Genomic DNA, 23337 nt, shown 5'->3' on the forward strand with positions numbered 1-23337 from the left:
TCAACTATGGATAAATTCAACAAGAAAACTGCATACAAAGCAAAACTACATATAACTAACTAATCTGAGTAACCTGTGAAACATCTAAATTGTTATTAACATTTGGCAGGGGTGGTGCTCTATACTCCCTTCTTCCAGGCCAAAACACAAATCTCAACCATTTGAGTTAATATCGATACATGTAACTGTTGCTCTAACAATTATTCATTCAATAAGTGAGCATAAATGATGTGCCAGTCAGTGAAAAAAGAGTGCAATCATTAAAAATGGCAGACAATTTATAGTCATGAACTTCTTTTAAACTTTTAAAATATGATTGGGTGCCAAAACAGCCATTTCTTCTAATAGAGAGTATGCATCTAATCTAATGGATTAGTTATACACACCGAAGTAATCAAAGTCACAAACAATAATCACAACCAGAGTACCCAAGCCTAATTTCACATACTCTCCTGGAATGGTGCTTCATCCTCTTCTTCTTGTTCTTCCTCACTGCCCACATCTTCCATGAGCATCTCTCTCTGTTTAGAAGCTGCTTTAGATGCTGCCTGCCGTTGCTGGCGCACATTTTTATGATCTTCTTTTTCATCTTCGCTGTCTTCTGCAATATCAAAGTCATCATGATCAAAGAGTTCTGCATTTGTTTGATAGCTGACTGGGAAAATCAATATATAGTGGCCAATATGGGATTTAACCTGAAGTTTTATTTCATTCAAAAAGGGTAAATTCTATCCTTAAAAATTTCCATAGAACAGAGGAGCTAAAATTTACAATGCATCAATGTGAATAAGACTATGTCCCCACTATTACATATAAAATAACTTAGGCATATACGTTTTAAGCAATAATAAAGTTGATTTCAAGGGTGAATACACGCGTTCCATAACAAATGCTAATAAACTTATGACTGTGCTGACCTAAAATTCTCAATCACATTCAAATCTATATTTGCTGTTTTTAAGAAATGAAGGTCAGAAAAATATTTTTATCTATATAGCAGGAGAGGAAAAAAGAGTCTTCAAATGATCATTCTTCTAAGATACAAATAAAAGTTACATTAGCATGCAAACCCTAAACAACTGCCAAAGACTAACCATTAAAATGAACATATGGGATGTGGCCACTGCAATTTCAAGGGGACTGAGAAAAATCTTTAAACCACCTATTTACATCAATTAGCTAAAAACTTCTGTCCAAGTTTACAAAAAAAAACCTTTACTTTCACAGACTATAGTCTACTCATTTAAAAAAAAAAATCATACACAGTTGTGTTTGTGAATGAATCCAGTTAAAAGGCAAGCTGCCAGTCCACTGGCTTTAGACCAAGGTATATTTGTAATTAGTATTGACCTGCAGCTCTCCTCCTGGACTTTGAGGTCCTTTTTATTCTGCTACAGTTTAGCTGTTGTTCTTCTGGACACACACACAGCCCTATAACCTTGCACAGTCAGTTCTAAGTCATCACTTTCACTGACTAAAACCTTATCTAGAGAGGTACAGGGAATAAAACTGACCTCGGTAGACCCCAAACTATACCTACCTGGCAGAAGCTGTGCTTAACATTAGTATGGAGTTATTCACCTTGCAGTGTTCATTACACTAGTAAATGCAAGAGTCAAATCAAGGTCTACCAGGCAGATAAATCAAAGTGTATATCATATTATCACAAGGTTACTAGATAGTACAAAAGGTTATTGTCATTCTGTTCAACTAGGTAGCCAGATAGCCAGCTGACTTGAATAGGAAGAAATACAAAACAGTTCAGGGCAATGAATTTTAGTAGAACTTTATCCTTTATATCAGGGGTTTTTAAACTTTTTTGTTCAACAGACCCCTTCTCAGAATTGTAGCAGACAGTTTTATGACAGACCTGCAACAACAAATCCCCAGAAGAATGTTTTTCTGAATTTTCAATTCAAGCTCACAGACCCCTAGTTAAGAACCCCCATGGGAAGTGGATTTGGCCCAACAGTTAGGGCATCCACCTACCACATGGGAGGTCCAAGGTTCAAATCCAGGGTCACCTGACCCGTGTAATGAGCTGGCCCATGCGCAGTGCTGATACGCACAAGGAGTGCTGTGCCCCACGTGCAAGGACTGTGCCCGTAAGGAGAGCCGCCCAGTGCAAAAAAGTGCAGCCTGCCCAGGAATGGCACACACAAAGAGAGCTGACACAGCAAGATGATGCAACAAAGAGAGACATAGATTCCCCGTGCTACTGACAAGAATCCAAGTGGACACAGAACACACAGATAATGGACACAGAGAGCAGACAATGGGGGGTGGGGTGGGAAGGGGAGAGAAAAAAAAAAAAAGAACCCCTGCATTACATGTTAGCTAAAAAGCAGCCTGCTTTTAAGAGAGGTCCAGGAAATTAATAGCAGGGGAATGCAGTAGGACTGAACTAAAGTGGTAGGGAGCATACAGAATAAACTCTCAATTCTCAGAAAAGTTAAAGTTCAACCGAACTTAACATATTTATTTGTCTGCAGAGACTCATTAATCCACACGAATTAACTTTTAAGTTAAAATTCTTACCAAAACATTTTCTCTGTGGCTACTGTTTCAAAGGACTATTTCCTAGCTAAAAGAGTGGCCTTGAAACTAAGCTATGTTTGCTTTGCAACCCAGAGTCAACCATGACATTTAAAAACTTCTATTTCATCTAGCAGTATATTTATTTTTATTATCCAATTAGTTTGATGTATTTTATTTGACTAAGTATCAGAATAATCTGTAGAAGTTTTTAAAAAGCAAACTTCCACGTCCCACCTAGAACTACTGAGTCAAAAATCCTGGGGCAGGACACAGCATATGTGGTTTGAAGAGCTTCACAGGTGACTAAATAAACTACCTAGATTGAGAATTACTATGAACTCTTGGAAGACGGAGATTATCTTTGGAATCTCCAGCATTTACAACAGTGCCTGGAAGAGAAAAACTGCTTATTAAAATGTCCAATGAATAAATACATTAATAGATTTAAACCTATTATATTAGATTTAATTTACTACCTGCTGAGTGAGAATCATCCTTCTTGGTTTTTACTTCTTTTTCTTCTGAGTCTTCACTATAAGGGGAAAAGGTAAAAGGAAAATACTTAAAAAGTCTTAGATCATGGTCTAAGTGAACACATATCTTTGATTTCAGACTTCAGCTCAACACTGAAGATTACCTCTTTTCTATATTAAATATTCAAAATGGTGTGATGAGTGAAGTTACTCCATTATTTCCCCACCCCGCAGTGACACTGTAAATAAGCACAATTTCATCCACTTTGAAAAGCACTGCTTCCAAAGACTAACCCATCACCACCTCCAAAAACACACTCACTAAAGAATGTCTCTCAATCTAGGACTGGAAATTTCTTACCTCTGGGTAGGGCCTGATTCATAAGATTATTTAATAAGAAAAAATATCATCTGGAAAAGGGCAGAATATAAAAGTACTAAAAATAAATTACATAAAGTGATGGTGGTGGTAGTAAGTTAGGCAAATAAACAGTATCACTCCTAAGAAGAGATGCAAAGAAAATGACTAAAATACATTTCAGTATGTATTTTAGGATAGTGGGGTTGTTATGTAACCTACCATTTGTCTAAAATTTTATCTAAAACAATTAAAACAAATCAATTAAGTAATTATACCCCAATATTTTTTGCTTACAATACCACCAACAGAAATAAATAGGTCTCCTTGCATCACAGAAATAAGACACTCCAGAGTTTCAATAGAAAGTATTTTTAAATAATTTTTAAGCCAGAAAGATTCAAAGTTTTTTATGTTCTCACAAATCTTAACTTGGGAATCTGGGTTCTAGCATCAGGTCATTGTCATCAATTAGCTGTATGATGTTAGGGAAATCACTTGGTGCCCCTTTGGTGTTAAAATTTTTGTGATTCAAAACAAATAAAACACAAAACTGCCTTCAGAGCTTCCCCTGTTCAAACAGCGGGTCTTGTGAATCTCTTTTGATATTTCCCACAATCTAGACCACACTCAGATGACAAACTACTGAAGCTAAGACTCATAAGCTAAAGCTAAACCAAAGCTTTAAGCTAAAGAGAAAACCAAATATATTTCTTTAATAAGAAACCTGAGCCTGAGACAGTTTATAATTTGAAACCTGGTGCGTGTTCTCTATAAATATTTTTGTTGTTGTTTGTTTTAATAGGTACTGGGACCAGGGATTGAACCCAGAACCTTATATGCAGGAAGCTGGCACTCAACCACTGAGCCAATTCGGCTTCCCTGAGTTAGGTTTTCTGTTTCTTTACCTGTTGTTTGTTTCATTTTTTTATTTTTTTAGGAGGGAACTGGTATTGAACCCAGGACTTCCAGGCAGGAAGTAGGTGCTCAATTGCTTGAGCCACACCTGCTCTCTATAAATGTTTTCAATGCAAAATAAGCATTTAATTCACAAGTCTATTAACAATGATTAGGAATTGTACTATTTCCTATAGTTCTTTCATTACTGAGTCTGCAATCTCTTAGTTGAGTAAATCCTTGAACTCTGACAAGCAAAGTTAAGTAATAACTGAACTTTTTAGGTGGAAACCAACAGAGAAATCAACATAGCACTGACCCCAGGGAATAAACATACAAGACACTTAAATGAATATAATGAAAGCTAGTTCTAATTTTGGGCTGCTGTATAAAACTGGATTAGAGAGAACCACTATGAAACTCTGGAGCACACATCTCCCATAGGAAAACTCTGTCTCTCAAAAGTATGTTCCTGAAATCCTTTAGGCAAAGAAAATATTTGAGTTTAGCAATACAAACAGAAAATACTAGGTAAATTCATGTATTTAATAATGTTATACCCAAGAATTTAGCATCCTGTGAATTCTGAATAGAAAGACTTCTGCCTGTGGCTTTATTACTTTACTTGTGATTTTAGTGCTCTGAAGGAAGTATCTTAGCAAAACTAGTAAAAATATTATTTTGGTTCTTTTATTCTTTTTTTGTTTACTTTTTATTGTTGGTTCTTTTATGTCTCAATAATATTTGAATAATAATGGCAAAAAAAAAAAAGACTTTGGAATCCAACACACATGATTTCAAAGCATATTCTTTCACTTGCTGGGTAACCTTGTTTATATCACTGAACCCGTCTAATAATATTACTTACCCTAACAGAGGTGTTCTAAGAATTAAATGATAATGTACACAAAGTAAAGACACAGACTGTCACATACGACTATGTGCTATTATAACATCATCATCATCACCAAGGTCTTAGTGTTACCCTAACTGGATGTGAGTGTGTGTCTGTGTGTATATCCTTTTAAGAGCATGGGTGGAAGCTACAGTATCCTTGTTTCACGAGGCAAAATTACAGTTAAACTGATTATGACACAGTAAGACTCAGCAGGTATACAACTTAGATTCTCTGAACTTCAGTTATGATTCTGCCCAGGATTTGTGACTGAAAGCTATAGGATTTGCTATCACTATAATAAAAATGCCAATACTAATCCTAAGTAACAAATTATATACCTTACCTTTCTGTTTGTGTTCAGAGATTTGAGGCAGCAACAAAGGCATCCTTGGGGATCACCTTGAATTTCAGGGGTTGAGTCCAAGGAAGCCTCAGGACATTAAGGAGGCTACACCTCCAGGCCCAATAGCACTGCCCACCTCAATAGGAAATATGCAGAACAATGCTAAGTGGACAAGAAAACTTCTCCAAAGTATATGTAGTCTATTTTAGAGATCAGAAACTGCCCTCATCTTAAGAGTGGTGACAGTGTATACAAGAATGGAAAAACAATGCCTCTTACCTATCTTCCTGTGAATTCTTTCCAGATCGCCTCTTATTTTTAGCTTCTCGGGGAGATGATCGAATTTTCTTAGCTGGAGGGCCCGAATCTCTTCCATAATCTTCATCTAAACAAAGTATTTTTCAATTAACTATATTATGATTATTATGTGTGAAAACTACCACTGTATTCACTGAGCTAGTTCTCTCATGCTATTTAAGTAGTGAGAGGGACAGGACTTCCCAAACACTTTTCTTCCATTTTTAAAAATTAAAAATTTTTCCATCTAGCCACCACCTTAACTCAACTATGTTCACTTTGCACATTATCCTCTAGTCCTCATACATATTTTTAATAGATCTATAGCCAAGTTATCTCAGATAATTTTATATCCTACCTTTTTAAAAAAATGATTGTCTTAAATATAGCATACTCTGGCACTTGAGGAAAATATCTCCAATTCAAAAAGCCTTGTAATACTAAAGAAAATTACCCTACCCTAAAAGGTGATTATTTCCAAATGTGTTCACTGCACCATTATATATAATGGTGAGGAGATGGAACAATCTGGATATTCAGCAATTACTGAATGGTTGGATGTTATATGAATTCCATAACGGAATATCATACAACTATTAATAGGAATTTTCAAGTAACTTCTAATAACACAAGAAAAATACTCTTAAGTGAGAGGTCGGGAGGAGGGAGGCAATACAAACTCTATAGAAAGACCTCAACTACATTGTTAGAGGGGGAAAAAAGGCATAGGCGCTAACAAAAAAAGTTAAAATGGCCATTTGCTGGCTAAGGGATACTGAGCACTCTATCTCAGCAAATTGGAAATAATAATAGAACAAACCATTTTAACAGGAATGTTCTAAGGATTAAGTAAGTAAATGCAATCACCTAGAACAATTCCTGGCATGTAACATACATTTAATAATTGTTAGGATTAATACTGGGAGGTGGAATTATATATTCCTTTTTATACTCTTCTTTACACCTTTCTGCATTTTCTATGTTTTCTCAAAGAACACATTATTTTTATAAAATCAAGTTAGATTTAAAGAAAAAGGAATTGGAAATACATCTGGAAAATAACAAAAAGATTGAGAACACATTCTAAAGAAATCTTTCATGGCTAAAGTTTTAAGATATATCTCTCCTTCTATGATGAATTAATTTACAAATCAAAATTGTTTCACAAAATAGACCCTCACTTTTAGTTGCTTTATTAGGAAAAAAACGTAAAACACTCCCTAAAGCAATGTACAAATTTTACAGTGATTATATCAGGTTATTTTAAGTAATGAACAATGCATCAGAATTAATGGACATTTAAACTCTGGACTCCTAAACAGATAAGAAAAAGTTATTCAACCATTTATGATCAATGATTTACCAAAGAGAAGTCAAAATCCATGGAAGTTCAACTTTTGTTTTTGCTGACCCAGATCTTGACATAATTTGCATATACAAACATTCTAAAAATAAAAATTTCCAAAAGCATGATAAAAAAAGTACATAAGCTGGTGGATCTACTACTAGTTAGTTAAACTTACAATTTACAAATAACTTACCAGCATCATCAGATTCCTGAAACTGTGAATAATCAACGACCTTCCTATTTCTGTAGAAAGAGAGCCTCTAATTAATTACGATAAAAAAAAAATAGAACTTTTCTAAGATATCTGGAATACACATTTTTTATTTTGTAACAAAATTAGGAGTAGCTCTCTGAAAGTTATTTTCAATAACTTCCATTCCCAGGCAAAATACTTTACATTTGTTTTACTGAATTACAACTTAAGGCAAAGGTATTTCAAACTACAATTCTTATACTGCTCATCTCAGTGATAGCTCAAATACCATTTCCCCCCATAAAACCCCATCTCCCAAAATAGCAAAATGAGCTAAATCACCACATATATTCATTATACACACAAGACATCACGTGCACAAACCGTAATTGTATATACAATGTATACCTGATAATCAAGGTTATTAACTAAGGTTTTTAAGGACAAGAGCAATTTTTAAATAATTATAATGAACAAAAGAATTATAGTGACTGTAAGTTAAACTTTTCACAAAAGGGAATGGAGTAAACATTAACTGGTCCATTCAAAAGACGCTTTTTTAATTTACTTTTTAGAGCAGTTGTAGCCTTACAGAAAAATCATGAAAAAGGTCAGAAATTCCCATACATACCCGTTCACTTTCCCTATTATTAACATTTTGTATGTGTGTGTGGTACATTTTTTACAAATGATGAAATAATACCATTATATTAATGGTTCATTCTATATTAAGTTCATATTTTAGAGTTCACTCTCTATGTTGAACGGCTTTTTTTCTTTTTTAACTTTTATTGTGGTAATATATACAAGATAAAATGTTCCATTTTAACCACTTTCAAGTATACAATTCAGCAGCATTAATTACATTCACCATATTGTGCTATCATCAACACTATCCATTACCAAAACTTTTCCATCACCCTGAACAAATATTGTACAATTAAGCATTAACTATCAACCATTCTCCACCCCAACCCCTGGTATTCTGTTTTCTAATTTCTGATCTTGCATTTGCATATTCTAATTATTTCATATAAGTTAGAGCATACAATTTTGTCCTTTTGTGCCTGGCTTATTTCACTCAATGTGATATATTCAAGGTTCATCTATGTTGTTGGACCATGTATCAAAACTTCATTTGTTTTATGGCTGATTAATATTCCATTTTATATACACATTTTGTTTATGCATTCATTGGCTGATGGACACTTGGGTGGTTTCCTTTTGGCAATTGTGAATAATGCCATTACTACAAATGTGCAAATATTTGTTCCAGTCCCTGCTTTCAATTTTTTCTGAGTAGAAGGGACTGCCAGGTCATATGGTAATTCTATACTTAACTTTCTGAGGAATCACCAAACTCTTTTTCACAGTGACTGTACCATTTTACATTCCCATACAATACACATGCGTTTCTATTTCTCCCCATTTTTGCCAAAACTTCTTATTTTCATTCTAGTGGGTGTGAAGTAGTTTGCCTTTCCCTAATGGCTAAGATGCTGAACATCTTTTCATGTGCTTATTTGACATCTGAATATCTTCTTTGGAGAAGTGTCTATTCAAGACCTTTTGCCCCTTTTAAAAAATGTGGTTTCTTTCAGTTGTTGAGTTCAAAAGATGCTTTTTTTTTTAATAGGTTGATTTATGTACCCCAGAAAAACATGTTCTTAACATTAATCAATTAGGATTCATTGTAAACAGAATCAGTTAAAGATGTAACTTCAGTTAAGGTGTGGCACAGCTGACTCAGGTGGGGTCCTTTATAAGCAGAGTAAAAGTCAGACAGAGAAAGCCATGGGAAGTAAGAACATCTTGAAGAAATCCTGATTTCTGTTTTCCTACTCTGTATCCTTAAACTCAAGAGTTTAAAATTCCTCCTCTTGATATGTACATAGACAAGATACAGACAAAAATAAAAGCCTCCACATTATTACCGGAATAGTACCGCCAGCAACAAAAGCCTTAAAGATGCCTAATGCATACAAAATGAATCCAAAAGGATGAAAAGAAACACCAGGACACCAACTAAACTTAAACCTAAGCAGAAGGATATTTCTGGTTTTCCTGATAAGGCACCATTCAAATTCAAAGACAGGATGGTCAGACTGTAAGCACTGATTTGTCTTCTACCACAACATACAAAGATGATTTGGGTGGGAAGGTGAATTCTGAAAACAAGCTTGAGGCTTAGATTTAGACGGTGTATCGCACCCTTGGCTTTCAAAGGAAAAAATGCTCCTAAGAAATTTTACCTTGTTCTTTAGTCTACCAACAATGAATTACCTCTCACCGTACTGCTTCAATGGGTCAAGACACAAAACTATAAAATAAATTCCAACTACATGTTATAAGAAGCTGAGTTAATATTATCAGATACCACACTACTAAGGAGGTTAGGTCTTAAATTATGACTATTAAAGCCTAACTAACATTAAGAAGAAGGAAAAAAACACACAAAAACCTAACAGTTATTGGCCAGGTATGCAAATGGCTAGAACATTTAGCCACGTTCTAGAGCAAAGTAGAGATTTTTAACGACAAACGCTATTAAAAATAGAAATATGATCATAATGCAATTGATGACCATTTTCTGCATTATTTACAATCAAAGTAAATGGGACACAGAACAAGAAAGGGGGAAATATCCAAAAGAGGGAGTTTTAACCTTAATCTCTAATAAAGTATGAGTTTTGCCTTTGCAGTCATAATTGTAGTTTATCACTTGCTGGTGGGATCACAACTAAAATACTATTATTCAATTTCTGGGTACTATATATCAAGAGAGATCTCTACAAGAATATATAAAGGAGCCAACCAGAACAGTGAAGGATGTCAATGATAAACTGAATAAATGGGAATTTTTAACTTGTAATAGGGAAAACACATTAGCTACTTCAGGGCTGTGACATGAAAGGAACTGCTACTAGGAATCCTGGATTCTGAATCTACAACTTCAAGTAACTCAATTTTTCTGGGCCTCAGTTCCTACGTTTTTGATAGGGTCCAATTTAAGACCTATGTCTAAAGCCTTAATTTTATAGAATAATTTCCAATCTACTTTAAGTCTTCTGAGACTTCATCTCTTGCCACTTAAATCTCAAGCAACCCAGAAGTCTGTAGTTCCTCCAACCATATTGTATTTTACCACTTGACACAGCAGCTCTTTGCCTATTCCTATCCATTCCCACTACTTAAGATGCAACCTCACCTCCTCAACACCCGTAATCTTTTATTGGATACTACAGAATCTTCCCTATTAAAGGTGGGCTTCTTGAGGACAGAGGTGTCTATTCATTAGAACATTAAATTCAAGAAATGGTTGATGAGTGAATGGACTTGCCATCTGTACAGGATTAGGGCAGAAAGGTGCAACAACAGAGGGAGATTACAAGACTAGAGTCTTGAGCCTATCAGACATTTAGTTCCCAACTATGCTTCATGACAAAAGAGAAGTTAGTTTCCTCTGTATTAAGGAACTTGTTACTTTAAATATAAGAAATTAAAGAGGCAATTATTTAGTACATTTTTTTCTATCCTAATTTTCAACAAGAGAACCACAGAAATGTTCTGTTGACTATGTTGACATTTAAGAAGGTAAATTGAAAGACCATTCCTTCCTTTGAAATGCAAATATTTTAACTTTCAGTTATCTGAAGATGGCCAGAATTATCTTACATAACAAATGCCATTTATCACAAGAAGTATAACACTAGGATAAACAAAAAAACAAAGAGTATAAAAGCAATCATCTTACTAAGGGTAAATGGTTAAAAACCAATGCAGGGAAGCAGATGTGGCTCAAGCCCTAGGGCACCCACCTATGAAAGGGAGGTCCCGGGTTTGGTTCTTGGTGTCTCCTTAAAAACAAAACAAAACAACACAACACAACACAATAACAATGCAGCCACCCCTAAATGCTAAAGCAGGAAAAGAAAAAAAATAACTGAAATGAAAGGTATGTGTAACCAGAGTCATTGTAACAACTCTTCATAATGACTTATAATAGTTTGCTTCATTTCTTAAACTATATCCTGCCTTCTAGAGAGGCTTATTCAAAACAGCATAATATTTGGAGATTTACTTTAGGATTAAATACAGTTTTGAAGAACTTATTGCTGTGGCAAACTGGAAATTCAGAAGCTATATTAGGATAGAAACACACTTAGAGAGTAATATTTAAGTCTAAGAGCACTGGAAGTCCTACTTCTAACTAAAAACAAGCAAATATTCTTACTTTCTCAAAATACCATTGCTCAAAACACAGATTTTTGGGTTGGATTTAAATTATGGCTCAGCTACTTACTAGTTGGTATGTCATTGAGCAAGATACTTCCCCTCACTGAGCTTCAGTTTCCTCACTTGTAAAATAGGAATAACAATACCTCTCTCAAGGTTGTAGTGAGAAAAAGTGAGAAAACGTAGGCAAAGTACTCAACACTGTGCTAGGCACATAATAACTACCCTATAATCAGCAGCTATTACTTGTCTGAAGGCTAACTTGTTCCGCAATTTCCAAAGTACACAATTAACATACTTATTTGGATATGATGATTACCATTTAGAAAAATTGTCTTAAAAGGCTTCTTGCTCATTTCATTAAAATGTAGTACCAAAATATCTCCCTATTTCCATATTTTTAAAAATTTCCCTCCCCTTCCCTGTACCCCCTCCCACCCCCGCCCCGTTGTCTGCTCTCTGTGTCCATTCGCTGTGTGTTCTTCTGTGTCTGCTCGGATTCTTGTCAGTGGTACCAGGAATCTGTGACTCTTTTTGTTGCATCATCTTGCTGCGTCAGCTCTCCGTGTGTGTGGCGCCACTCCTGGGCAGGCTGCACTTTTTTTCACACTGGGCAGCTCTCCTTACGGGGCGCACTCCTTGTGCATGGGGCTCCCCTATGCGGAGTACAACCCCTGAGTGGCAAGGCACTCCTTGTGCGCATCAGAACTGCGTGTGGGCCAGCTCATCACAAGGGTCAGGAGGCCCTGGGTTTGAACCCTGGACCTCCCATGTCATAGACAGATGCTCTATCCATTGAGCCAAATCCATTCCCCCTATTTCCATATTAAGCTGTTTCTGACCTTATGACAAAATTTTCCAGTTACCATTTAGGCCAAACAAAGAAGCAACAGTAGTTTATTTTAAACCTATCAGTTAAGTTAGACCAATTTCCATCACTTAAATCAACTGGAGTTTGATCTAAGGAAATCCTAAAAGAGTACACTAGAAAGAAAAACTACTGTAACCAAGTAAGGAAAACAAAACTTCAGTTTCGTATTTCTTCTTATTATAAATCTGATATAGTCTCTATATCTAGATTCTATATGTACCTTGATCACCATGGACCAATTCCTGGATGATCCCCAGGAGCTCTGAGATGGGAAGCCCCAACTCTTTTTATCTGTTTAAAGTGTACAAATGAAAGGTTAAGTGAGAAGCTAGAAAAAGAACATTAAAAGATCTGTTTGGCACCAAACATATATAGCTCATATTACAAAGCAGTTTATAAACAATAGGATTTTTTTCCCCACTCTCCCAATCATCAACTTCTTTCTACTAAATACTGACAAGTCTACCCAAACATACCTTTTTTCTTTCTTAGAGCAGCAACTGTTTAAAACCCAAACAATAATATTCTTGATAAGTGAGGAAGGTAAGCCCACATTCTCAACAGTTAAGGCCAAAAAAACAAAACAACAAAAAAGAGTCTACACAAGGCTCCTTAATCATTAGTTAAAAATGTTTAACAACAATGCAAGGTATTAGTGGTAGGGTGAGGTAGGAGAGTCCTGTGTAATGTTACATATGTTTGTTTTTTAAGTTCACAACTATTATTATACTTATTGTTTATGTATGAGTGATATACTTCAATAAATTTAAAAAAATATATATATAAAAAAAAGCCAACAAGAACTACAACATTTTGGAGAAGAAAATTACCATGCCTTTAAAATTATCTCATCTAACCCTCTTAACATTACAGATGAGAGAATAACTGAGACCCTATAACCCAGCTCTCTTTTATTAACAACCTTCACATCAGAATATATAAAGAGATCTGGGGAAGCGGATTTGGCCCAAAGGATAGGGTGTTCGCCTACCACATGGGAGGTCCAAGGTTCAAACCCAGGGCCTCCTGACCTGTGCGATGAGCTGGCCCATGTGCAGTGCTGATGCGCGCAAGGAGTGTTGTGCCACGCAGGGGTGTCCCTCGCATAGCGGAGACTCACCTGCAAGGAATGCGCCCCGAAAGGAGAGCCAGCAGTGCGAAAAAAGTGCAGCCTGCCCAGGAGTGGTGCCGCACACACGGAGAGCTGAAGCAGCAATATGACACAACAAAACAAGACAGATTCTGGGTGTTGCTGACATAAGCAGACACAGAGGAACACACAGCAAATGGTTACAGAGAGCAGACAACTGGGGATGGATGGCAGGGATGGGGAGAGAAATAAATTTTTAAAAAAAACATAGATCTGTCTCAAGCTTCGGCTGGAGGAGGAAATCTGAACGATGAAACTGTCAAACACAAACGCATTTAATTATTGACATCTCCAAATTTTAAACTACTTAAGAGCACTAAACCACTTTCTCAATTGAGTCAAAAGCACGTTAGTTCAATTAAGGTGACTATACTTCCATTTTATCGTGAAGAAGCTGTACTGTTTTGGTCAATGGGGAGAAGAAGAAAAAACATGTTAACTTTCTAGAATTTAACAAGTTTCTCAGCAGACATTAAAGCACCATTCAAAACTGAGAAACCCAAAATAGCCAGCAAAGCCCTTTTCACCAATCACCTAGGTGATAAACATTTCATCAGAACCCTACAGAACTTGTAGAACATTGTTTTTTTCTATTACCTTTCTCCTCTCCTAATGTTTTTCAATCTATAGGTCAAATCCTCTACTGGGTCCTGAAACCAATTTATTGGTGCATAATCAGCATTTTAAAAGAAAAAAAAGTAAACAGAAAGAAAAAAATGACAATCTTAAGTTCCTAAAACTTGTTCCAGGCATCTCTGTTCATGCATATAGTGAACTGCAATATGAAATATATTTCTTTTTGGAACCCCATCAAAAATTTTTGAGAGCCTTGCTTTAGAATAACAAAGTGGATTGTAAAAAGATTTCCAAAGTAGTTTTTGGATTTACTTTTACAAAAACTGGTGTTATTAAATCAGAGCTCCAAAAGAAAAACATTTCTTCCTATATTAATCTCATATTTTTAAAAATCTCTTTTTGAAGTTTAAGTACTCATAACGTCTATCAAAGTTAGGTGGGTAGTGGTGGGGAGATATGATGGTACCTTGAGTATTTTATATACTAGAACTGGAAGGCTTTAGACAATCTAACCCAACCATGCCAAAAGCTTGTATGCTGTCAAAAAACAGTCCCTAAGACCTGCTCATGATCTAACTAGGCAGCCTACTGTAAGAGAACTCCAAAAATTAAACAGTTCTGCACAAGGAGGTAAAATGTGTCTTTAACATCTACTCATCACTCCTATTTCTTGGGATCCCTGTGGTCTAAAATCTAATCTCTCTTCCACAGAGCATATCTTAAAGTTCCTTTACAGATTTCCTATTTTTTTCTTCAAGACTAATTAGAGTTCCTTTAACACTTCCTCATAGGACATGTTTCAAGTATCATAGCTGAACAATGCTTTCCTCCATTTATCACCTCCAATTTATTAAAGTCTATCAAAGAGCAGTGCCCAGAACTAAACCTAAGCATATGGTTAGAAAAAGGTGTGTGTTGGGGGAAGTGAACAGATAGCAAATACACTATGCTTCTAAAGGAATCCAAGATCTCATTAGCCTTTTGGGCTGGTTACATCACACAAGGAACGGACTTGATCTTGCAATCCCAATAACTAAAAGCTCCCTTTTCAAAATGTGAGATCTTTTTGTATCCTGACAGTGATTTCAACATGTTACTTTTTTTCTCAGCTTCACATTATATGCCATCAATGTCCTCATCCAAACCATTAGTGAAAAAATAGGCCAAGAAAAAAGCCTGTAAGGCACCATTGGAAATATTCTTTCAAGCTAACATCAACCTATTAAGCAACCCTTTCTGAGTATGCCTACGGAGGCACAAACCTTCACACTGAACTATCATTTGGCCTATGACTTCTCATTTACCCACAAGGGCCTCATGTGAGACTTTGTCAAAAGCCCTGATAAAAGGGGAAACACACACATACACAAAACACAACAGTATTTTTACAGTATTCTTTTCCCTAGTATTTAAAAAATGAGTTCATTTAAATCAGTGGCAGTTAAACTTTTCAGCAATAAATGCTTTTTGTTCAAATAAACTTTTCTTATGAACCACAAAATAAAACAAAGCTAATTCAAGGTAAAAGCATTTTAAGTTTGTTGTTTAACAAATGAGTACACAAATGTGTCAAAATGTGCTAGGCTAGATTTTCCTCAACAGTTTAGCACAAAACCTGAAAAGCTGGGGACAAGGAGACCTGAAGTAAGTAGGTGAGACTGAAAGAGTCTCAACAGTGCACATTATTGCTGACTTGAGGTCTTGGTCAGCAGCAGACATCCCAGTGGAATCTTCCACATCATCTTAACCCAAAAACCAGGGACAAACCTGTAAGAAATGTGGGGCATCTCACCAACCAAATCTAGAGTTTTTATAGGATTTAGAGGAAGGGAAGAGTTAGGATGAGATTTAAACCAAGCAGTGTCAAAACAGGCTCAAAGGAAAGCAGGGCTTTGTTTAAAGGGGATTGGGTTTAGACTATGAAGTCAATCTAGGGTTCTCTCACTTTGCAAAGAATTTAAGGTAGATGTAGGTTGTTGTGTCTAGCAACCCCTTATCTGAAGCCCTGCATGTGATTTGTAAATTGAGTTTAATTCTGTATCAAAATGAATTCGCTCTCTTCCTGACAAAATGCAATGTTGCATTCCTACCAATATCATCTGAGGCAGCAAACTTTATGTTCTCTGATTTTGAAGAACTGAGTCTCAGTAAAAAAGCAGTAGTCACTCAATGGGGGTTGTTAGCTTTACAGACGCAATATGTCCTTGGAAGAAAGATAGCTGTCTTTATCTGGCCTGTTATCCCAGCCCAATGAATAGCAGGGAAGATTTTTACTTCCTCAGTCTAAATTCATTCTTATTTTTCTCAAGTAGCTCATCTTCTAGGCCATTTGATCTCGATAGATGAAGGATTACACTCCCACCAAAGGTAGCTAGGAAGGAAATTTCACCGAAGAACCTTGCTTAGCAGATTACTAACAGGCACACAATGTTTCAAGGATCACATCCAAATCCAAAAAATAGATATGCACTAAGAAGCTCCTGAAAATATGCTAAATCCAGCTGAAACACTCTTGGGGAGCCTGTATTCCTTTCACTTAAAAGTTATTTCAAAGACCTACACTTTCAAAACTGCAATATGGTAACATTCTAGACTCTTCAAGGCACTTGGAAGTTAAATGGCTGTTCAGATAAATTACATAAACATGGCAATGCAATTCTGTAACAATCACATCCACTTCCTAGAATCTAGGTAATAAATTCTTCAGAAAACAAAGGGATGCCAGTTTGACCAAGTGGTCTTGCACTTAATCCCAATTGTGTACAATATGGGCATCTCCTAGGTGCTGTCTCTATTCTCAAAATCCTAGGATTAAGTCACCAAGAGGCTATCTCTTCTGAAGCAAGAGTAATGAGGGTGACATTAATTTCTATCTTTGCAGCTATTAATTAAAAAAAAAAAAAACCAAGTAACCAGTTTGCAAAGCAAGCTATCTAGCTGTGCAGACTGCAAATCACACAACTAGAGGAATACAACTCACACAGCCAATAATGTGGATGGCATTCCAGAGTTTCACGGTAATCGTGGCCTTGCCTTACATGTCTGTGAAAAACAAAGAAAGCTCCTTATTGGAAATTAGCTTTTTCCTCCTTAGTAAAGAATGGCAGTTTTAGAGCTGGAAGAAACCCATGAGAAAAAGATTTAAAATTGTTAAACGCTTTGTAAATGCAAGACACTACTATTCTAATGGAGTTCAACATTGTTATATAAAGTGATTGCTTTTCATTTTAATTAATCTTAAAATTGTTCTAATCCTAATATACTGAGTTTTATAATGTCAAACCTTTTCCAAGGCTGTCATTTCTCTAATTTTTGAATATGATCAATTACTTATGGATTTTCTTAAGTTTTGCTGCTGGGGCAAACTCTACTTGATCATGTTTTTTTTGTTTATCTTTTTTCATGATATTTTAATATACACCGAGTTTGGCATTTTAGCATCTAAATTTATATATGAAATGAGACTCTAATTTTCTTGTACCATCTGTTAGGTGGCTTTGGGGTCTGTTCTCTTCAGTCAGGGAGAAATCCCTGAGGATTTATAAAGGTACACATTTAAATAACAAAGCCACAGATCTAACACCTTTTTTAAAAAATAGCAGTACACTAACCACTTCAGCTTCTTCCTCCATTCAGGTCTATCTCCCTTTTAATTCCTTCCAAAAAAATTCTCTTCTTCATTTTTCCACTTAATGCTTACCTCATTTTTGAGTTAATCTTTACAAAAGTCCTATTATTAACTGTAACCTCCTCCACAGAAGCCAAAGTGCATTACACCTTGAGAAAGAGTAACACCCCGTGGCAGTATGTCACACGGGGGAAGAGAAAACCAGCTTTGGGATGGCCAGACACGGATCTGACTTCCTGCTCCAATCTTTACTAGTTAGGTTGACTTGGGCTAATTATTTATAATTTATCCAAGCCTCAGCTGCCTCACATGAAATAAGGATAATACATACTTTGAAGAGTCACTGCAAGATTTTAAAATAATGTGTAAAATTACCTGGCAGAACATTTAGTATATAGTAGTTATTCAGTAAATGATAGCACTATTATTTTGAGTTTGGAATTGATTTTATTCCTTTTTTTAAAACTGAAGATTGAGAAATAGAGTTTTACTGTTAAAAAGCTACAATCCTAAAATCCCTAATACACAAGCTAGAAAATTCTGAAAACCAAGATTTTCATAACTTACATTGTGTGAAAACCTGACCTGAAAATCCATGCTTCACTCGAGTATTAACATGTTTGGCCTGCTGGTGATGAACATATGTACCTGGTTGCCTTTAAAATTCTAAATTCCCACACACTTATCACTAGGGATTGTAGACCTCCAATACATTGCATGTGACAACAAATAAGTATATTTAAATTTAGAAGTACTGGTCAAGACTTTTGCAGTCAAATTCCAGCTTTGCTATTAGCTCTACATTTAGTTCCTTGGGCGTTAAAGTCTACCACTGGTAAATTGAAGGAATTGGACGAAATCTCTGAAAATTATTTTAAATATTGGAAATGTTTTCCCTAAAGTATTTCCTATGTATGGATAGCTCAAAACCTGCGAATAAAGAATATACTCACCATTGAAGAGATTACTAAATAAAACATATTTGACCATCTTCATGCCAAATACTAGGAAGGAAAGAGTGATATCATGGAAAGAATAGCTTTGTGTGCACACCTGGGCAAATCTTGGCTCTGTCATTATAGCTCTATGACCTTTAAGCTATGTTGCCACCTGTCACAAAGGGATTTAAACCATACCTTCTTCAGAGAGTTGTAGTGAGGATGAAACAAGAATCTCTATCAGAGTGCCTGACTCCGCATTTATTCTCAATAAATGTTTCTTCAGTAACAAACCATAGGAAATTATCATGTATATGTATTTAACACTGAATACTTTCGTGTTCTTATAAAATCACCTTCCACTTATTCAGGCTTTGCAAATTATGTGAGGTATCATTAATAGCATGTCTTTGAAGGTAAAGTCTACAGAAGGGATACCTTTTTGGAGGAAAGTGGCATTTAAGAAATCTACTGATCCAAGGTTAATCACACTTTTTCTCTCTCATACACACACATACACATCTGGGGGTAGAGAATTCTAAGAAATACAAGGTAAGGAACAAAGCTCACCTAAGCTACATTTACTAGGATACTAAAATGTGCTTATTCCCATCAGCTTCTAAGAATCCATAACACAATAGAACACATCTGGGGGTTAAAACTTTTCTTTCTGTGCATACGTGTTATTAATTTCAAGCTACCTTAAATTTTCAGGTTTACAAGTTTTCCTTTTAACTGAGGACTTCATGGAACTAATTTTCTGGTATGAGAGGATCTTAGAATCCAAACAAAATCCTCTCTCTGAAAAGAAAGCAATTTGGAATTTCAGGAAATGTGTTAGTTTTCTAATTATAAATGTGGCAAAAAGTAAAAGTAATTTTATATAAATCTGTAAGAGCCTATGCTTTCACAGCTAAACTTTCAATATTAAAAGTTCCTTACAACTGCAGGTATTAAAAGGAGAAGACAACAAGTACACTTATGTTACAAAGAAAGGAGCAAGTAGAATTAGTTTGAGTGACTTGGGTCATTTTCAATATGAAGGATATCTGGATAGTATACCAAGCTGAATTTCAAGAAATTTGATTTCTAGTCTGGGCAATCAGTACACTTCTCTCTTAAGCTTTCCTTCTCATCTTTTATAGCATTTTCCTTTTTACCTCACAAGGACAAAAGTCACGAATGTACTTTGAAAAGTTAAAGTGCCACATACTTTGTTCTTTAATTAACATCAGTAACATCTATCACGCAGAGGGTCAAGTGATTATGGGCAGAGAGGGAGATAGGGTATGAGCAGTACTGGGAATTTAAAAACCTAGTTTCTTAGGCCCACTCTTGACCTCTTCTTGTGTGTAATGCAAGGAACTTCACTTCTCCAGGTACCAGTTAAGTCACCTGTAAAATGAGTTTGCCTGTTTTTCCTTCTATCTCCAAGACTAATTTTATGTGGTCAATTCAAATTCAAAGGCTAAAATATTTGAGCTCTCATTATATACAATTAAATGAGTCAGACACTTTATAAAGGGGACTCTAAGAAAGGAATCCTATACGAGCAAGGCTACTTAGACCTATGTGTTAGACACTTGTTTTTGAGAAAATGATGCATCTGATGCATCACTTGCTTCACTGGGAAATGGCTGCCACAGCACCATTATTACATTTCTAAATGCTTTATAAATGCTTAGGTTAATACTAAAATAAAAGTTACAGTAAATATCAAAGTCAGAAAAAAATTATATAGGCTTAAGGGCAGAAACATACCCCCAAAGATAGACTGTGGCACTGATAATTTTCCAGCATGTGCTTTTTTTTTCAAGTCAAGTTGATGGTTCTGAAACCAGATCAATATCAATTTTTTGTTAAATGCCCTAGCATACAGAGATTTTTCAATTACACCTTGAAAGAAAAATATCTTCCTAAGGACTGTTTTATTGCAAAATTTAACAAACCACCAAACTCAAGTTTAATTATTTCTGCTTTGTTTATTGTTGGTCATGAGTATATTTAAAGACGTCTTTTGAAAAAAGTTACATTGAAGAGACTTTATCACTAAAATATGGATAACCAGAAATCAAGTTGTTCTGAAAATAATCTGAAAGTGACAAAAGCTCACTCTTCAATTAGAGGCAAATAAACAAGGTTAAATTTTTTTTAACAGAGTAAGAAAAAAACTTGTGCCGAAATCCCAAGGCCTCCCAAAAGAACCTGATAGAATGTGCTTAATATATGTATCCCCACACGGTGACATTAAAATCCAAGTTTTTTGAGCAAAAAAGTTCTTTTCTGTTCATGTTCCATTATCTTTATCTGGGAACACAAATTTAGGCAAGTAACTTTGAGGAAGTCACTATAATGAAATAGAATTTAACTAAACTTAGTGTAAAAGGTACAGAAAAATAATTGTCCAATTTCACCACACAGTAACGTCCAGGAAACAATATTCGACCCAGATAAAACAAATCTTTATTATATATTATTACTATTTGACCTGATCCTAAAGAAAATATTCTGAGTTGGAATACACTGGTCAATATATATGCCAATTAAAAGTATGCATACTATGATATGAAATAGCTATTCAGACTTCTTGCCAAAAAGCCGGGGGAACTTTCCCGGTGGCGATGATGAGTTAACAGACCTGGGGATTGAAATTGGAAGGTAGAAAAAATTCAGGTAATTCACTCTCCCCAACCCCACCCCTAGGCACAGGAGTAAGTGGCAGCATACCACCACCAGTTGGAGAGGGATCATCTAGTCAGTTTGTTGTGAAAACAAACAAAACCCTTTCCGGGGTCCCAACCCTCTTTTTGGAGGTCTGAGTCAAGGTAGTTCTGTTTTCCCGAAGTTTGGAAGAAGGGGAAGCGGCAACTGCTAAAACACTTCCTCCCCAAAACTTTTCCATCGTCTCAAATAGAAATTCTGTACATTTTAAGCCTCAATTCCCAATTCCCTACATTTTAAAGTAATCTTTACCTATTTACCTCGAAAACACTACGGAAAGTAGCCAATTCCTTACAGGAACTGTGTCAAGAAACTAGTACTTATAACAGCTCTCCTTTTTAAGGCCTTAACAGAAGGAATTAAACCACACCCCTCCATAAGCAGCACATTCCATACAATGGCCGGGAGGATGGCAAAGGGCGATTCCACCAATCGCTGGAGAGGAGCAAACTTGTTAAAATTCTGAGAATAAACTCCGATGGCTAACTAAACCTAGTCCTTTTATTATTAAAGTTATTCGGGGCAGAGATGGTTGCAAAAATATCCCGACACGTCCGCCGGGTGAGAGGAAAGGCAGCGGGAACGAGAACCACACGGGATTTGAGTCTTGCTGTTAACCCACACCTCCCTGAGCAAGGACGTTTCCCCAGAGGAGGACGTTTCTAGTCGGAGGGAAAGAGCGAACTTTGGGGTTAACCCTCTCCAAACTCCCGAGTTAAGGGAGAGGCAGCAGCCCCTAATTTTCCTGGGCTGGATCCCGAAACCTCACCTTTGCCGGAGGGGAAAAGAACGGGTCTCGCCCAAAGCGGGCGGGATCCGGGAGGCGGGGCCCTGCGGCGACCCGGGAGGACGGGGGCGGGGCGGGGTGGCAGTGCCGCCCCACCCCTCCGCATGGAACACCCCCGTCCGCTAGTGCAGGAGGGCCGAGCCCTCCCCCCAGCCCCACGCAAGTCGACGGGGGAAGGGGCAAAACGAGTGCTTCCGCCCCTCCCCTCCTAGGTGGCAAGTCGAGCTCGAGTCCCCCGTTCTCCCCCAGGGCTCCAGGGGGTGGCCCCGAGGAGGTGGGGCCTGAACGGGGGCGCTGACCTCACACCCCTCCCCCCCGGCCGCTGGCGACTCAGGGAACACCCCGCCCGCTCCAGTGCGGCGGGTGGGGGAGGCAGCAGAGCAGCCCCAAGCCCTGCAACGGCGTGGGGCGGGGAGGAGCGCGCGCATGGGCGCGCGGCCGCCACCCCCGCGCAGCCCCGCGCGCCAGCAAGGCCCCCCACGCTCAAGGGCGCGCGCGGGCCCTGAAAGGGAGGAGGCCGCGCGTGGCATCAGAAGGCCGAATCCGGGGTCTGTCCCCCACTCCTTCACCACTCACCCCCAACCCCCTCCAACCCGCTCCAGGCCTCGGACTCCGCACTGACCTGACAGGCCGAGACATGTTCGCTGTCGAAACAGGACCGAGTCGAGAAGCCAAAGACCAGGACCCCCCCCACCCCGCGCGCTCGGCGCCCCACCCCCCCCGAACTTCGGCCGATGGGGCCGCTGCCGCCGAACCCCGAGCTGCTAGCTTCTCAAACTCCGCCGCTCCTTCGTTCAGGGCCCCTTGGTCAGACGAGCCCCCCGCTCCCCCGTCTCTTCAAAATGGATGAATCAAACCAGCCGAAAATGCGCCAAAGCCGCTGTGCAACCGAACACACTAGGGAATGTGCGCTCCGCCCCAATCCGCCCGCTCATTGGCGATTCCTGCCAGATGCGCCCAGCTCATTAGTTCGTTTGAATCATCACGTCTCCACGACCCCGCCCTGCTCCCTGATAGGCTCCGCCTACACCGTGGAGTCCTGTTAGTCAAGATGTTCTGAGAGCGCACGGCCGCAAAACAAAAAT

The 23337-nt window shown here is 37.5% G+C and overlaps 1 protein-coding gene across 3 annotated transcripts in view; it reads right to left on the reverse strand.

Annotated features, from left to right (window-relative positions):
* NUCKS1 (nuclear casein kinase and cyclin dependent kinase substrate 1) overlaps positions 1-23136 on the reverse strand; it is a 30120-nt gene extending 6984 nt beyond the window's left edge. For 2 of the 3 annotated variants that reach the window (XM_058275089.2, XM_058275090.2), the window contains exons 1-5: positions 22875-23136; positions 7346-7395; positions 5787-5892; positions 3015-3070; positions 449-601 (exon numbers count right to left, since the gene is read on the reverse strand). In XM_058275089.2, the coding sequence (XP_058131072.1) occupies positions 449-601; positions 3015-3070; positions 5787-5892; positions 7346-7395; positions 22875-22891 (382 nt within the window). In that variant the 5' untranslated portion in view covers positions 22892-23136. The remainder of the gene's footprint in view (positions 1-448; positions 602-3014; positions 3071-5786; positions 5893-7345; positions 7396-22874) is intronic. The other variant, XM_058275091.2, reaches the window with a different exon arrangement.
* Positions 23137-23337: the final 201 nt, after the last annotated feature.

The sequence above is a fragment of the Dasypus novemcinctus genome, chromosome 13 (genome assembly GCF_030445035.2).
Source record: "Dasypus novemcinctus isolate mDasNov1 chromosome 13, mDasNov1.1.hap2, whole genome shotgun sequence".
Classification (NCBI taxonomy): Eukaryota; Metazoa; Chordata; class Mammalia; order Cingulata; family Dasypodidae; genus Dasypus; species Dasypus novemcinctus.